This window comes from Scyliorhinus torazame, chromosome 21, assembly GCF_047496885.1.
Source record: "Scyliorhinus torazame isolate Kashiwa2021f chromosome 21, sScyTor2.1, whole genome shotgun sequence".
In the NCBI taxonomy this organism is placed as follows: domain Eukaryota; kingdom Metazoa; phylum Chordata; class Chondrichthyes; order Carcharhiniformes; family Scyliorhinidae; genus Scyliorhinus; species Scyliorhinus torazame.
The window spans coordinates 2,675,812-2,692,489 of record NC_092727.1 but is presented as its reverse complement, the minus strand read 5'-3'; the positions used below and the strand labels follow the sequence as shown (position 1 = coordinate 2,692,489).

General features: G+C 56.2%; 1 protein-coding gene across 1 annotated transcript in view; it reads right to left on the bottom strand.

Moving 5' to 3' along the window:
• Positions 1-3,259: 3,259 nt before the first annotated feature.
• c1qtnf5 (C1q and TNF related 5) overlaps positions 3,260-16,678 on the bottom strand; it is a 36,146-nt gene continuing 22,727 nt past the window's right edge. Inside the window, exon 3 of the mRNA XM_072486358.1 lies at positions 3,260-3,995. Within this exon, the coding sequence (XP_072342459.1) occupies positions 3,478-3,995 (518 nt within the window). The 3' untranslated portion in view covers positions 3,260-3,477. The remainder of the gene's footprint in view (positions 3,996-16,678) is intronic.

The following is a 16,678-nucleotide window of genomic DNA, read 5'->3' as shown; positions in this document are numbered from 1 at the left end:
GGGTACCATGGCTGTGCAATGTACCGCCAAGTGAGCCGGGGCCCTCTGGCCCCAGAGGACGCCTGCCAGGGGCATCGAAGGCCACGGGATGAGGTAAGCAGCTGGCTGCCTCCACCTCAGATGTGTATCCTGGGGAAATACCTTGACATGGCATTAGGGCTCGGAGGGCAAAGCACATTGAGGATCACGGAGTGCACGGAAGAAGAGATGGCCAAGGAAGATACTTGGGGCCTTGAGGTGTCACAGTGTGGGAAGGGAAGAGAAGTCAATGGTGGAGATGCTTTGCTGTGATCACATAGGTAAGAGTGGACCAATGGAGGACAGTCAACTATGTCAAAGGCTGTAGAGAAATGGAGGTGGTTGAGGAGTCATTGTGAAACCACAATCACAGACACACAGGACGCAGCTTGTGATGTGCATTTCAATGCTGCAGTGTTAGAATCCTGATTGGCATGGTTCAATCATGGAGCTGTAGGAAAAATAGCCATGAATTTCGGAGACAATAATACCTGTGAGGATTGGAAATAAGGAAGAGGGATGGAGACAGTAGTTGCAAACAGAGTGATTGAATGTGGCGGTATTGGAAAGGGAGGAATGTGGCGGTATTGGAAAGGGAGGAATGTGGTGGTATTGGAAAGGGAGGAATGTGGTGGTATTGGAAAGGGAGGAATGTGGCGGTATTGGAAAGGGAGGAATGTGGTGGTATTGGAAAGGGAGGTATGAAAGCAGATTTGAAAGGAAGAGGACATTCTCTGAGAAAAGTGAACCATTTACGATATCAGTTAACATCGGAACCATTCGCGGAAGTTAGGTAGTTGGAATGAGCTCAAAGGAGCAAAACTTGAGTGTTTGATTTTGTGGAAAATGACAGCTTTGCTGCAAGGTAGATTTGTGTGTCTGTAGCTTTGCATATTTGGTTTGTAGATTCACTGATTTGTGGTGACATACTCATTGGCTGCAGGAATCACCATGATTCCACTTTATCAAATTCCACTGTCGTTTTGTCATGCCACATTCTAACTTGTCTTGTCCGAGGTTTTGGAGCAGCTTCCCCTCCACACTTGTAGCTCTCAACTGGTCCGTGCTCTCAACTGTCACACCTGTGCAATATCCCCTCATATTTATGTGACCCAGTCCACGATTTACACCACTGTACTTTGCTAAGTTATGTGATTAGGATTGTAGTTCCAGTAGCAGGGTTCATGTTGGTTAATTAGATAGGAACAGTAGTTAAGGAAAAAGTGGGACCCATCAGAGGTGAAGAAGGGAACTTATGTGTAGATGCAGAGGCTGTGGAATGGGGTTTAAATGAATATTTTGCCTCCGTGTTTACAAAGGAAATGGATGATGCAGATACAGTAATCCAGGAGGAACATTGTGAGATACTGGATGAGATAATCATAAAGAGGGAGGAAGTACTCGAAAGGTTGAAATCCTTGAAAGTTGATAAGTCACCAGGGTCAGATGGACTGTTTCCGAGGCTACTGAACGAGGTCAGGGAGGAGATGCCCTGAGGATGATTTTCTAATCCTCACTAGACACAGGGGGGAGGGCCGGGGGGGTGCCGGAGGACTAGAGAAATACAAACGTGGTTTCATTGTTTAAAAAGGGATCGAAGAAAATGCCGAACAATTATAGACCGGTTAGTCTTACTTCAGTGGTGGGCAAATTAGTAGAGTCAATCCTGAGAGATAGGATTAACTGTCACATAGAAAGGCATGGACTAGTCAGGGGTCATCAGAATGGATTTGGTAAAGGAAGTCTTGTCTCACAAATGTGACTGAATTCTTTGAGGAAGTGAGGAGAAGGGTAGGGTAGTGCAGTGGATGGGGTGTACATGGATTTTAGCAAGGCGTTTGACAAAGTCCTACATGGCAGATTGGTGAAGAAAGTGAAAGCCTATTGGATACAGGGCAATGTGGCAAATTGGATAAAAAGTTGGCTTTGTAACAGGGAACAAAGGGTAGTGGTCGATGGCTGCCCTTGCAATTGGAAAGTCATTTCAAGTGGTGTTCCACAGGGCTCGGTGATAGGACCCTTACTGTTTGTGTTAGATATTAACGATTTGGATGTAAATGTGGTGAGCATGATTGGGAAATTTGCAGATGACACAAAGACTGGGTGAGTGGTGGACAGAGTGGAGGAAGCTACAATCCCCAGAGTGATATCGATGGGTTGGTGGACTGGGCGATAACGTGGCAGGTGGATCTGAACACAGAGAAGTGTGATGTCAGCATTTAGGGACATCGAACAGATGTAGGGAGTACACAATAAATGGGAATATACTAAGAGGGGTAGGTGAAGTGAGAGGTACACAGGTCCCTAGAGGCAGCAGTTCAAGTACTCAAGGTTGTTAAGAAAGCAAATGGAATGCATTCCTTCATTGGCAAAGGTATAGAATATAAAAGTAAGGATATAATGTGAGAATTGTATAATACACTGGTGAGGCTACAACTGGAGTATTGTGTGCAGTTCACCACATTACCGAAGGACGTTATTGCTCTGGAGAGAATGCAGAGGAGGTTTACAAGAATGTTGCCAGGGCAGAAAATGTGGCTCCGAGGAGAGATTGGATAGATTGGGGTTATTTTCCTTGGAACAAAGCAGGCTGAGAGGTGGCTTAATTGAGGTTTACAAAATTATGTGGGGAAGAGATAGAGTGGGCAGGATAAAATAGTTCCCCCTGGTAGAGAATTCTAGAACCAGGGGGCATAGATTCGAGATAGGTGGCAGAAGGAGTAGAGGAAACATGAGGAAAAACATTTTTATGCAGAGGGTAGTGGGAGTCTGGAGTTCGCTGCCCGAGTTGGTGGTGGAGGCAGAGACCCTAAACTCTTTTAAAAAGCACTTAGATCTGCACCTACAGTGCTGTAAGCTGCAGGGCTATGGACCGGGAGCAGGAAGGTGAGATTGGAAAGGGCAACTGGGTGTCCTCGGGCTGGCATGGACAAGATGGGCCGAATGGCCTCCTTCTGTGCTGTAACGTTTCCCAGATTCTATGGCTAGTGCAGCTGAGGGATGAGCTGCCAGTCTTGACTCCATGCCCACAGATTAACAAGGGGGCTGAAGAAAAAGGGCAACCTTACTGCCTGCCTCTTTCAGACCCCTAATTTAGGGGAGACTGAGTCTGAAGGACTATGAGCAGCCCCTCCTGCCTGACTCTGCAACATGACTGCCTCTCCGCGAAAGCTGAAAGAGGCAGAGGTATAATGTAAGAGACCTCCAGCTCCAATTCCTCATTATACTGCCACAGAGCATGGGCAATGTAATACCAGTTTATTGTAAGACAAGGAAGTGAGCGAGGACAAATCAACTTCATTTATGGAGAGATATTGGGTTTGGTTTACATTTTAGCAAAGCTGGACAGATCATTACCCTAAAGCCAAAGAAACATGCACAATGATATAGTAAATCTCAAACAGCTTGATGTAAAAAATAATCCATACATGACACAGCAATGACCAGAAATAATGGGCATTAAATGAGGAATTGAGCATTTTGCCAGTCAGAATAGACTAAAAATCCGGTGAAGGTGCTGTCTGTCTTTGTACTGGAATAAATTCCATTGTAGTCCCCAACTGTTACTTGCACCCACACCTGGTCTTTGGGGTCCAGACGCATGAGAGCTCCACCTGATAGTGAGACAGGCTTTGACCAGTTGCCGTAGTACTGAAAGAAGGACGAGATGGAAACGTTGTTCTTCATGATGTCGAACTGCAGGCTGGTTTTGAAAACAGTGGAGTGAACCACAAAATAATAAAGTCCTGGGATCTCGCAGGTGAACTTTCCCGTCACTGCGTCGTAGTGCCTCTGATCATTGTGAATAACCACATCGAACTGGACAGGCTCATTGAGCAGGGGAGCGATGTGGCTCTTGGAACGTTTTGCACTAAATGCAGAATTGTAGCTAATCACGCCATCCCCTTTAACTCCCTTCTCACCTGCTGGACCAGATGGCCCTGCAACGCCCGGCTCCCCCATAGGCCCATGTACACCTGAAAAGCAAAATCATGTTTTAACTCATTGCAATCAGGATTCTCTGTATCTGCCCCACCACAGAAAGAGGAGACAAGCAGGGCAGTAGTTACAATAGAGCCTGCCTCACGCAGAAGCAAAATCATATCCAGCATAGGAGGCTGAAGATGGTTTCTTGATTGGGATTCTATTCTCATTATGAAGTATTTTCAACACAGAAACAGCTATTAAACCCAATTAGTGGTTATGTTTCACAGGAGTCTCTTCCAACCCTTCATCTAACACTATCGGTGTATTATTCTAATTTTTTTCACCATATATATATATGCAAAGAGAAAATGCTGGAAAATCTCAGCAGGTCTGGCAGCATCTGTAGGGAGAGAAAAGAGCGAACGTTTCGAGTCCAGGTGACCCTTTGTCAAAAGCACCTCGGCCGCAAGCGGGTCCCACTTCGGCGCGGCGGCGCTGACATGGTGGACCCACGCAGCGGGCCCGCGCGGAGGAAGGTAGGTTCCCCCCAGGTCACGATGGCCCGCTGACCGGTGGCCTCTGATCGCGAGCCTGGCCACCGCCGAGGCTCTCCCCGGAGTCAGATTCCCCCCGCCCCCCACCAGGCCTGCCACCATGGCCGCGGGTCCCAGCTCCTGCCGGGTGGTACCAGATGTAAACCAGGCCGGGGGGAGCTCGGCCGGTCGACCGCAGAGAATTGCCGCGGGGCCCTCTTCCAACGGCGCCGACCAGCGCCGCATCAACCTCGTGACGCGACTCGTGGTTCCGCGGAGAATCACAAAGCGCCGTCGCGCCGGACGCCATTCCGGCGCGGAGGGTCGAAGAATCACGCCCCATATCTTTCTATAAATATATTTAGAGTACCCAATTATTATTATTTTTCCCAATTAAAGGGCAATTTAGCGTGGCCAATCCACCTAACCTGCACATCTTTGGGTTGTGAGGGTGAACCCACACAGACACGGGGAGAATGTGCAAACTCCACTCAGTAAGTGACCCGGGGCCGGGATTCGAACTGAGGTCCTCAGCGCCCTTTGGGTATTTGGAAGGTCGAATTTGAATGTTGAATACAGGTTTAAAGGCAGGATTCTTGGAAGTGTGGAGGAACAGAGGGATCTTGGGGTCCACGTACATAGATCCCTCAAAGTTGCCACCCAGGTTGAGAGGGTTGTTAAGAAGGCGTATGGTGTGTTTGCTTTCATTAACAGAGGGAATGAGTTTAAGAGCCGTGAGGTTTTGCTGCAGCTTTATAAAACTCTAGTTAAATCACACTTGGAATATTGTGTCCAGTTCTGGTCGCCTCATTATAGGAAGGATGTGGATGCTTTGGAGAGGGTGCAGAGGAGATTTACCAGGATGCTGCCTGGACTGGAGGGCATGTCTTATGAAGAAAGGTTGAGGGAGCTAGGGCTTTTCTCACTGGAGCGAAGAAGGTGACTTGATGGAGGTGTACAAGGTGATGAGAGGCATGGACAGAGTGGATAGCCAGAGACTTTTCCCCAGGGTGGAAATGGCTGTCACAAGGGGACATAATAAGGTGATTGGAGGAAGGTATAGGGGAGATGTCAGAGGTAGGTTCTTTCCACAGAGAGTGGTGGGTGTGTGGAACGCACGGCCAGCAGAGGTGGTGGAGTCAGAGTCATTCGGGACATTTAAGCGACTCTTGGACAGGCACATGGACAGCAGTAAATTGAAGGGGTGGAGGTTAGGTTGATCTTAGATTAAGGTAGATGGTCGGCACAACATTGTGGGCCGAAGGGCCTGTACTGCACTGTTCTATGTCCATGTCTTAACCCACTAGATGAAAGATAATTTCTCCTAATTTCTCCTTTCATTTAAATTCCCCCCCCTGAGGCACTGATTCATTGACCAGTGGATATAGGTCTCCTCTGGACTTTCACTGCTCTAATAGAAGGAGTCTCAGTACCTCTTACCTAAGCTTCCCATCCTTGATCATATACAGCGAGGGCACCATGATGGTGCAGTGGTTAGCACTGCTGCCTCACGGCACCAAGGTCCCAGGTTCGATCCCGGTTCTGGGTCACTGTCCATGTGGAGTTTACACTCCGGAACCCAAAGAGAAACTGCTGGAAAATCTCAGCGGGTCTGGCGGCATCTGGCGGGAGAGAAAAGAGCGAACGTTTCGAGTCCAGATGACCTTTTGTCAGCTTTGATAAAGGGTCACCTGGACAGACGCTGCCGGACCTGCTGAGATTTTCCAGCATTTTCTCTTTGGTTTCAGATTCCAGCATCCGCAGTAATTTGCTTTTAACTATCTCTGGAACATTTTAATTTCCATTTCTGTACTCTCCTGTTATACTGCACCAAAGTCCTTCTTTGGTATGTTTGCCACATGTGATTAATGTTGAAATTGGTATAAGCCTGTGTTATGGTATATATTTGTTGCAGCAATATTATTAAAAAGAACCAAGGTTATGATATCCAGTCTGTCTGCTAAAGCTGTAATTACCCTACTGGATAGGTTATCAGATGATGAGTTTGGGGAAGGGAGGATTGCGGATATTTATAGGTGGTTACTGGAAATGGGAAAGGTGCCAGCCGATTAAATAAAGGGGAAGTAGGAGGAGGAGTTGGGGGTTGCACTTGGGGGAGGGGCCTGGAATGAAATGCTGTATTGGGTGAACTAGACTTCCTCGTGTGCCAGGATGAGCCTGATACAGTTCAAGATGGTCCACAGAGCGCATATGATGCGGGCTGGAAGAATAGGTTCTTCCCCGAGGTGGAGAATAGATGCGAGAGGTGTGCGGGGGGGACAATGAATCATGTAAACATGCTCTGGTCCTGTCCGAAGCTAGTAGAGATTTCAATCTGTGAGACATTGTCAGAGACCGTGGGGCTGAGGGTGCTGCCGTGCCCGCTGGTGGCGATCTTTTGAGTGTCAGAGATGCTGGAGCTACTGGAGGGGAAGGGGCCGGTGTTGTGGCCTTCACCTCTCTGATTGCTTGGTGGTGATTTCTGCTAGGGTGGAGATCGTCGGAGGGCAGCACAGAGGTGCAGTGGTTAGCACTGCTGCCTCACGGCACTGAGGACCCGGGTGACTGTCAGTGTGTGTCGTGTTGGGTGTTCTGGTCGACAAACAGGTCAACACGGCTGGAGATGGTGTAACTCTATTTTATTAACAACTCAACTGTAATAACAGACCGTAAGCTTGGGTACGTGCATTAGCAGCTTATCTGTGGACCCTGTCCTATCACTATCTAGGTGAGGCACTCAGCACATGGTGAGTGTCTGTGATGCAGGCTGTGATCTCTGTGCTCTGAGCTGGCTGCTGCTAGAATGAGCGGGAACTCTGGTGTCCCTGTCTTTATAGTGCGTGTGCTCTCACTGGTGATTGGCTGCGATGTTGTGTATGCTGGTTGGTCCTACTGTATGTCCATCAGTGTGTCAGTGTGTATGTGATTGCACCATGATATGCTGATGTATATCATGACAGTGTGGAGTTTGCACATTCTCCCTGAGTCTGCGTGGGTCTCACCCCCACAACCCAAAGATGTGCAGGTTAGGTGGATTGGCCACGCTAAATTGCCCCTTAATTGGGAAAAAAATAATTGGCTACTCTAAATTTATTTCAACAAAGGGTGTTGGTCAGCGGCAGTACTGTAGGCACCGGCATGGGCAGCATTGTGGGCGTCGGCATGGGCAGCACTGTGGGCGTCGACATGGGCAGCACTGTGGGCGTCGGCATGGGCAGCACTGTGGGCGTCGGCATGGCAGTACTGTGGGCGTCGGCATGGGCAGCACTGTGGGCGTCGGCATGGGCAGCACTGTAGGCGTCGGCATGGGCAGCACTGTAGGTATCGGCATGGGCAGCACTGTAGGCGTTGGCATGGGCAGCACTGTGGGCGTCGGCATGGGCAGCACTGTGGGCATCGGCATGGGCAGCACTGTAGGCGTCGGCATGGGCAGCACTGTAGGTGTCGGCATGGGCAGCACTGTAGGTGTCGGCATGGGCAGTACTGTAAGTGTCGGCATGGGCAGCACTGTAGGTGTCGGCATGGGCAGTACTGTAAGTGTCGGCATGGGCAGCACTGTAGGTGTCGGCATGGGCAGCACTGTAGGCACCGGCATGGGCAGCACTGTAGGTGTCGGCATGGGCAGCACTGTAGGTGTCGGCATGGGCAGCACTGTAGGTGCCGGCATGGGCAGCACTGTAGGCATTGGCATGGGCAGCACTGTAGGCGTCGGCATGGGCAGCACTATGGGTGTCGGCATGGGCAGCACTGTAGGTGTCGGCATGGGCAGCACTGTCGGTGTCGGCATGGGCAGCACTGTAGGCGTCGGCATGGGCAGCACTGTAGGTGTCGGCATGGGCAGCACTGTAGGCGTTGGCATGGGCAGCACTGTAGGCGTCGGCATGGGCAGCACTGTAGGTGTTGGCATGGGCAGCACTGTAGGTGTCGGCATGGGCAGCACTGTAGGTGTCGGCATGGGCAGTACTGTGGGTGTCGGCATGGGCAGCACTGTAGGTGTCGGCATGGGCAGCACTGGAGGTGTCGGCATGGGCAGCACTGTAGGTGTCGGCATGGGCAGCACTGTAGGCGTTGGCATGGGCAGCACTGTAGGTGTCAGCATGGGCAGTACTGTAGGTGTCAGCATGGGCAGCACTGTAGGTGTCAGCATGGGCAGCACGGTAGGTGTCGGCATGGGCAGCACTGTAGGCGTCGGCATGGGCAGCACTGTAGGCGTCGGCATTGGCAGCACTGTAGGTGTCGGCATTGGCAGCACTGTAGGTGTCGGCATTGGCAGCACTGTAGGCGTCGGCATGGGCAGCACTGTAGGGTCGGCATGGGCAGCACTGTAGGCGTCGGCATGGGCAGCACTGTAGGTGTCGTTATGGGCAGCACTGTAGACGTCGGCATGGGCAGCACTGTAGGTGTCGGCATGGGCAGTACTGTAGGTGTCGGCATGGGCAGCACTGTAGGCGTTGGCATGGGCAGCACTGTGGGTGTCGGCATGGGCAGCACTGTGGGTGTCGGCATGGGCAGCACTGTAGGTGTCAGCATGGGCAGCACTGTAGGCGTCGGCATGGGCAGCACTGTAGGCGTTGGCATGGGCAGTACTGTAGGTGTCAGCATGGGCAGTACTGTGGGTGTCAGCATGGGCAGCACTGTAGGCGTTGGCATGGGCAGCACTGTAGGCGTTGGCATGGGCAGCACTGTAGGTGTCGGCATGGGCAGCACTGTAGGCGTTGGCATGGGCAGCACTGTAGGCGTTGGCATGGGCAGCACTGTAGGCGTTGGCATGGGCAGTACTGTAGGTGTCAGCATGGGCAGCACTGTAGGCGTCGGCATGGGCAGCACTGTAGGCGTTGGCATGGGCAGCACTGTAGGTGTCGGCATGGGCAGCACTGTAGGTGTCGGCATGGGCAGCACTGTAGGCGCCGGCATGGGCAGCACTGTGGGTGTGGGCATGGGCAGCACTGTAGGTGTCGGCATGGGCAGCACTGTAGGCGCCGGCATGGGCAGCACTGTGGGTGTGGGCATGGGCAGCACTGTAGATGTCGGCATGGGCAGCACTGTAGGCGTCGGCATGGGCAGCACTGTAGGTGTCGGCATGGGCAGCACTGTAGGCGTCGGCATGGGCAGCACTGTAGGTGTCGGCATGGGCAGCACTGTAGGCGTCGGCATGGGCAGCACTGTAGGCGTCGGCATCGGCAGCACTGTAGGTGTCGGCATGGGCAGCACTGTAGGCGTCGGCATGGGCAGCACTGTAGGCGTCGGCATGGGCAGCACTGTAGGTGTCGGCATGGGCAGCACTGTAGGCGCCGGCATGGGCAGCACTGTAGGCGCCGGCATGGGCAGCACTGTAGGCGTTGGCATGGGCAGCACTGTAGGCGTCGGCATGGGCAGCACTGTAGGTATCGGCATGGGCAGCACTGTGGGTGTCGGCATGGGCAGCACTGTGGGTGTCGGCATGGGCAGCACTGTGGGTGTCGGCATGGGCAGCACTGTGGGTGTCGGCATGGGCAGCACTGTGGGTGTCGGCATGGGCAGCACTGTAGGTGTCGGCATGGGCAGCACTGTGGGTGTCGGCATGGGCAGCACTGTAGGTGTCGGCATGGGCAGCACTATAGGTGTCGGCATGGGCAGCAGTGTAGGTGTCGGCATGGGCAGCACTGTAGGTGTCGGCATGGGCAGCACTGTAGGCGTTGGCATGGGCAGCACTATGGGTGTCGGCATGGGCAGCACTGTAGGCGTTGGCATGGGCAGCACTGTAGGCGTCGGCATGGGCAGCACTGTAGGTGTCGGCATGGGCAGCACTGTAGGTGTCGGCATGGGCAGCACTGTGGGTGTGGGCATGGGCAGCACTGTAGGCGTCGGCATGGGCAGCACTGTAGGCGTCGGCATGGGCAGCACTGTAGGCGCCGGCATGGGCAGCACTGTAGGTGCCGGCATGGGCAGCACTGTGGGTGTGGGCATGGGCAGCACTATGGGTGTGGGCATGGGCAGCACTGTAGGTGTCGGCATGGGCAGTACTGTGGGTGTCAGCATGGGCAGCACTATAGGTGTCGGCATGGGCAGCACTGTGGGTGTCGGCATGGGCAGCACTGTAGGCGTTGGCATGGGCAGCACTGTAGGCGTCGGCATGGGCAGCACTGTAGGCGTCGGCATGGGCAGCACTGTAGGCGTCGGCATGGGCAGCACTGTAGGCGTCGGCATGGGCAGCACTGTAGGCGTCGGCATGGGCAGTACTGTAGGCGTTGGCATGGGCAGCACTGTAGGCGTTGGCATGGGCAGCACTGTAGGCGTTGGCATGGGCAGCACTGTAGGCGTTGGCATGGGCAGCACTGTAGGTGTCGGCTTGGGCAGCACTATGTGTGTCGGCATGGGCAGCACTGTAGGTGTCGGCATGGGCAGCACTGTAGGTGTCGGCATTGGCAGTACTGTGGGCGTTGGCATGGGCAGCACTGTAGGCGTCGGCATGGGCAGCACTGTAGGTGTCGGCATGGGCAGCGCTGTAGGTGTCAGCATGGGCAGCACTGTAGGTGTCGGCATGGGCAGCACTGTAGGTGTCAGCATGGGCAGCACTGTAGGTGTCAGCATGGGCAGTACTGTGGGTGTCCGCATGGGCAGCACTGTAGGCGCCGGCATGGGCAGCACTGTAGGCGCCGGCATGGGCAGCACTGTAGGTGTCGGCATTGGCAGCACTGTAGGCGTCGGCATGGGCAGCACTGTAGGCATTGGCATGGGCAGCACTGTAGGTGTCGGCATGGGCAGCCCTGTAGGCATTGGCATGGGCAGCACTGTAGGTGTCGGCATGGGCAGCACTGTAGATGTCGGCATGGGCAGCACTGTAGGCGTCGGCATGGGCAGCACGGTGGGTGTGGGCATGGGCAGCACTATGGGTGTGGGAATGGGCAGCACTGTAGGCGTCAGCATGGGCAGCACTGTAGGTGTCGGCATGGGCAGCACTGTAGGTATCGGCATGGGCAGCACTATAAGTGTCGGCATGGGCAGCACTGTAGGTGTCGGCATGGGCAGCACTGTTGGTGTCGGCATGGGCAGCACTGTGAGTGTCGGCATGGGCAGCACTGTAGGCGTCGGCATGGGCAGCACTGTGGGTGTCGGCATGGGCAGCACTGTAGGCGTCAGCATGGGCAGCACTGTAGGCGTCAGCATGGGCAGCACTGTAGGTGTCGGCATGGGCAGCACTGTAGGTGTCGGCATGGGCAGCACTGTAGGCGTCAGCATGGGCAGCACTGTAGGCGTCAGCATGGGCAGCACTGTAGGTGTCGGCATGGGCAGCACTGTAGGCGTTGGCATGGGCAGTACTGTAGGCGTCGGCATGGGCAGCACTGTAGGCGTCGGCATGGGCAGCACTGTAGGTGTCGGCATGGGCAGCACTGTAGGCGTTGGCATGGGCAGCACTGTAGGCGTCGGCATGGCAGCACTGTAGGCGTCGGCATGGGCAGCACTGTAGGCGTCGGCATGGGCAGCACTGTAGGCGTCGGCATTGGCAGCACTGTAGGTGTCGGCATGGGCAGCACTGTAGGCGTCGGCATGGGCAGCACTGTAGGCGTCGGCATGGGCAGCACTGTAGGTGTCGGCATGGGCAGCACTGTAGGTGTCGGCATTGGCAGCACTGTAGGTGTCGGCATGGGCAGCACTGTAGGTGTCGGCATTGGCAGCACTGTAGGCGTCGGCATGGGCAGCACTGTAGGCATTGGCATGGGCAGCACTGTAGGTGTCGGCATGGGCAGCCCTGTAGGCATTGGCATGGGCAGCACTATGTGTGTCGGCATGGGCAGCACTGTAGGTGTCGGCATAGGCAGCACTGTAGGTGTCGGCATGGGCAGCACTGTAGGTGTCGGCATTGGCAGCACTGTAGGCGTCGGCATGGGCAGCACTGTAGGCATTGGCATGGGCAGCACTGTAGGTGTCGGCATGGGCAGCCCTGTAGGCATTGGCATGGGCAGCACTGTAGGTGTCGGCATGGGCAGCACTGTAGATGTCGGCATGGGCAGCACTGTAGGCGTCGGCATGGGCAGCACTGTGGGTGTGGGAATGGGCAGCACTGTAGGTGTCGGCATGGGCAGCACTGTAGGTATCGGCATGGGCAGCACTATAAGTGTCGGCATGGGCAGCACTGTAGGTGTCGGCATGGGCAGCACTGTTGCTGTCGGCATGGGCAGCACTGTGGGTGTCGGCATGGGCAGCACTGTAGGCGTCGGCATGGGCAGCACTGTGGGTGTCGGCATGGGCAGCACTGTAGGCGTCAGCATGGGCAGCACTGTAGGCGTCAGCATGGGCAGCACTGTAGGTGTCGGCATGGGCAGCACTGTAGGTATCGGCATGGGCAGCACTGTAGGCGTCGGCATGGGCAGCACTGTAGGCGTCGGCATGGGCAGCACTGTAGGCGTCAGCATGGGCAGCACTGTAGGTGTCGGCATGGGCAGCACTGTAGGCGTCAGCATGGGCAGCACTGTAGGCGTCAGCATGGGCAGCACTGTGGGCGTCAGCATGGGCAGCACTGTAGGTGTCGGCATGGGCAGCACTGTAGGTGTCGGCATGGGCAGCACTGTAGGCGTCGGCATGGGCAGCACTGTAGGTGTCGGCATGGGCAGCACTGTAGGTGTCGGCATGGGCAGCACTGTAGGCGTCGGCATGGGCAGCACTGTAGGCGTCAGCATGGGCAGCACTGTAGGTGTCGGCATGGGCAGCACTGTAGGCGTCAGCATGGGCAGAACTGTAGGTGTCGGCATGGGCAGCACTGTAGGTGTCGGCATGGGCAGCACTGTAGGTGTCGGCATGGGCAGCACTGTAGGTGTCGGCATGGGCAGCACTGTAGGTGTCGGCATGGGCAGCACTGTAGGTGTCGGCATTGGCAGCACTGTAGGTGTCGGCATGGGCAGCACTGTAGATGTCGGCATGGGCAGCACTGTAGGTGTCGGCATGGGCAGCACTGTAGGCGTTGGCATGGGCAGCACTGTAGGTGTCGGCATGGGCAGCACTGTAGGTGTCGGCATGGGCAGCACTGTAGGCGTCGGCATGGGCAGCACTGTAGGCGTCGGCATGGGCAGCACTGTAGGTGTCGGCATGGGCAGCACTGTAGGCGTTGGCATGGGCAGCACTGTAGGCGTCGGCATGGGCAGCACTGTAGGCGTCGGCATGGGCAGCACTGTAGGCGTCGGCATGGGCAGCACTGTAGGCGTTGGCATGGGCAGCACTGTAGGTGTCGGCTTGGGCAGCACTATGTGTGTCGGCATGGGCAGCACTGTAGGTGTCGGCATGGGCAGCACTGTAGGTGTCGGCATGGGCAGCACTGTAGGCGTTGGCATGGGCAGCACTGTAGGCGTCGGCATGGGCAGCACTGTAGGTGTCGGCATGGGCAGCACTGTAGGCGTTGGCATGGGCAGCACTGTAGGTGTCGGCATGGGCAGCACTGTAGGTGTCGGCATGGGCAGCACTGTAGGCGTTGGCATGGGCAGCACTGTAGGTGTCGGCATGGGCAGCACTGTAGGCGTTGGCATGGGCAGCACTGTAGGCGTCGGCATGGGCAGCACTGTAGGCGTCGGCATGGGCAGCACTGTAGGCGTCGGCATGGGCAGCACTGTAGGCGTTGGCATGGGCAGCACTGTAGGTGTCGGCTTGGGCAGCACTATGTGTGTCGGCATGGGCAGCACTGTAGGTGTCGGCATGGGCAGCACTGTAGGTGTCGGCATGGGCAGCACTGTAGGTGTCGGCATTGGCAGCACTGTAGGTGTCAGCATGGGCAGCACTGTAGGTGTCGGCATTGGCAGCACTGTAGGCGTCGGCATGGGCAGCACTGTAGGTGTCGGCATGGGCAGCCCTGTAGGCGTCGGCATGGGCAGCACTGTAGGTGTCGGCATGGGCAGCACTGTAGATGTCGGCATGGGTAGCACTGTAGGCGTCGGCATGGGCAGCACTGTGGGTGTGGGCATGGGCAGCACTGTAGGTGTCGGCATGGGCAGCGCTATAAGTGTCGGCATGGGCAGCACTGTAGATGTCGGCATGGGCAGCACTGTAGGCGTCGGCATGGGCAGCACTGTGGGTGTCGGCATGGGCAGCACTGTAGGCGTCAGCATGGGCAGCACTGTAGGTGTCGGCATGGGCAGCACTGTAGGCGTCAGCATGGGCAGCACTGTAGGCGTCAGCATGGGCAGCACTGTAGGCGTCGGCATGGGCAGCACTGTAGGCGTCGGCATGGGCAGCACTGTAGGCGTCGGCATGGGCAGCACTGTAGGCGTCGGCATGGGCAGCACTGTAGGCGTCGGCATGGGCAGCACTGTAGGCGTCGGCATGGGCAGTACTGTAGGCGTTGGCATGGGCAGCACTGTAGGCGTTGGCATGGGCAGCACTGTAGGCGTTGGCATGGGCAGCACTGTAGGCGTTGGCATGGGCAGCACTGTAGGTGTCGGCTTGGGCAGCACTATGTGTGTCGGCATGGGCAGCACTGTAGGTGTCGGCATGGGCAGCACTGTAGGTGTCGGCATTGGCAGTACTGTGGGCGTTGGCATGGGCAGCACTGTAGGCGTCGGCATGGGCAGCACTGTAGGTGTCGGCATGGGCAGCGCTGTAGGTGTCAGCATGGGCAGCACTGTAGGTGTCGGCATGGGCAGCACTGTAGGTGTCAGCATGGGCAGCACTGTAGGTGTCAGCATGGGCAGTACTGTGGGCGTCGGCATGGGCAGCACTGTAGGCGCCGGCATGGGCAGCACTGTAGGCGCCGGCATGGGCAGCACTGTAGGTGTCGGCATTGGCAGCACTGTAGGCGTCGGCATGGGCAGCACTGTAGGCATTGGCATGGGCAGCACTGTAGGTGTCGGCATGGGCAGCCCTGTAGGCATTGGCATGGGCAGCACTGTAGGTGTCGGCATGGGCAGCACTGTAGATGTCGGCATGGGCAGCACTGTAGGCGTCAGCATGGGCAGCACTGTAGGCGTCAGCATGGGCAGCACTGTAGGTGTCGGCATGGGCAGCACTGTAGGTGTCGGCATGGGCAGCACTGTAGGCGTCAGCATGGGCAGCACTGTAGGTGTCGGCATGGGCAGCACTGTAGGCGTCGGCATGGGCAGCACTGTAGGCGTCGGCATGGGCAGCACTGTAGGTGTCGGCATGGGCAGCACTGTAGGCGTCAGCATGGGCAGCACTGTAGGCGTCAGCATGGGCAGCACTGTAGGTGTCGGCATGGGCAGCACTGTAGGTGTCGGCATGGGCAGCACTGTAGGCGTCAGCATGGGCAGCACTGTAGGTGTCGGCATGGGCAGCGCTGTAGGTGTCAGCATGGGCAGCACTGTAGGTGTCGGCATGGGCAGCACTGTAGGTGTCAGCATGGGCAGCACTGTAGGTGTCAGCATGGGCAGTACTGTGGGTGTCCGCATGGGCAGCACTGTAGATGTCGGCATGGGCAGCACTGTAGGCGTCAGCATGGGCAGCACTGTAGGCGTCAGCATGGGCAGCACTGTAGGTGTCGGCATGGGCAGCACTGTAGGTGTCGGCATGGGCAGCACTGTAGGCGTCAGCATGGGCAGCACTGTAGGTGTCGGCATGGGCAGCACTGTAGGCGTCGGCATGGGCAGCACTGTAGGCGTCGGCATGGGCAGCACTGTAGGTGTCGGCATGGGCAGCACTGTAGGCGTCAGCATGGGCAGCACTGTAGGCGTCAGCATGGGCAGCACTGTAGGTGTCGGCATGGGCAGCACTGTAGGTGTCGGCATGGGCAGCACTGTAGGCGTCAGCATGGGCAGCACTGTAGGTGTCGGCATGGGCAGCACTGTAGGTGTCGGCATTGGTAGCACTGTAGGTGTCGGCATGGGCAGCACTGTAGGTGTCGGCATGGGCAGCACTGTAGGTGTCGGCATGGGCAGCACTGTAGGTGTCGGCATTGGCAGCACTGTAGGTGTCGGCATGGGCAGCACTGTAGGTGTCGGCATGGGCAGCACTGTAGGTGTCGGCATGGGCAGCACTGTGGGTGTCGGCATGGGCAGCACTGTAGGTGTCGGCATGGGCAGCACTGTAGGTGTCGGCATTGGCAGCACTGTAGGCGTCGGCATGGGCAGCACTGTAGGCATTGGCATGGGCAGCACTGTAGGTGTCGGCATGGGCAGCCCTGTAGGCATTGGCATGGGCAGCACTATGTGTGTCGGCATGGGCAGCACTGTAGGTGTCGGCATAGGCAGCACTGTAGGTGTCGGCATGGGCAGCACTGTAGG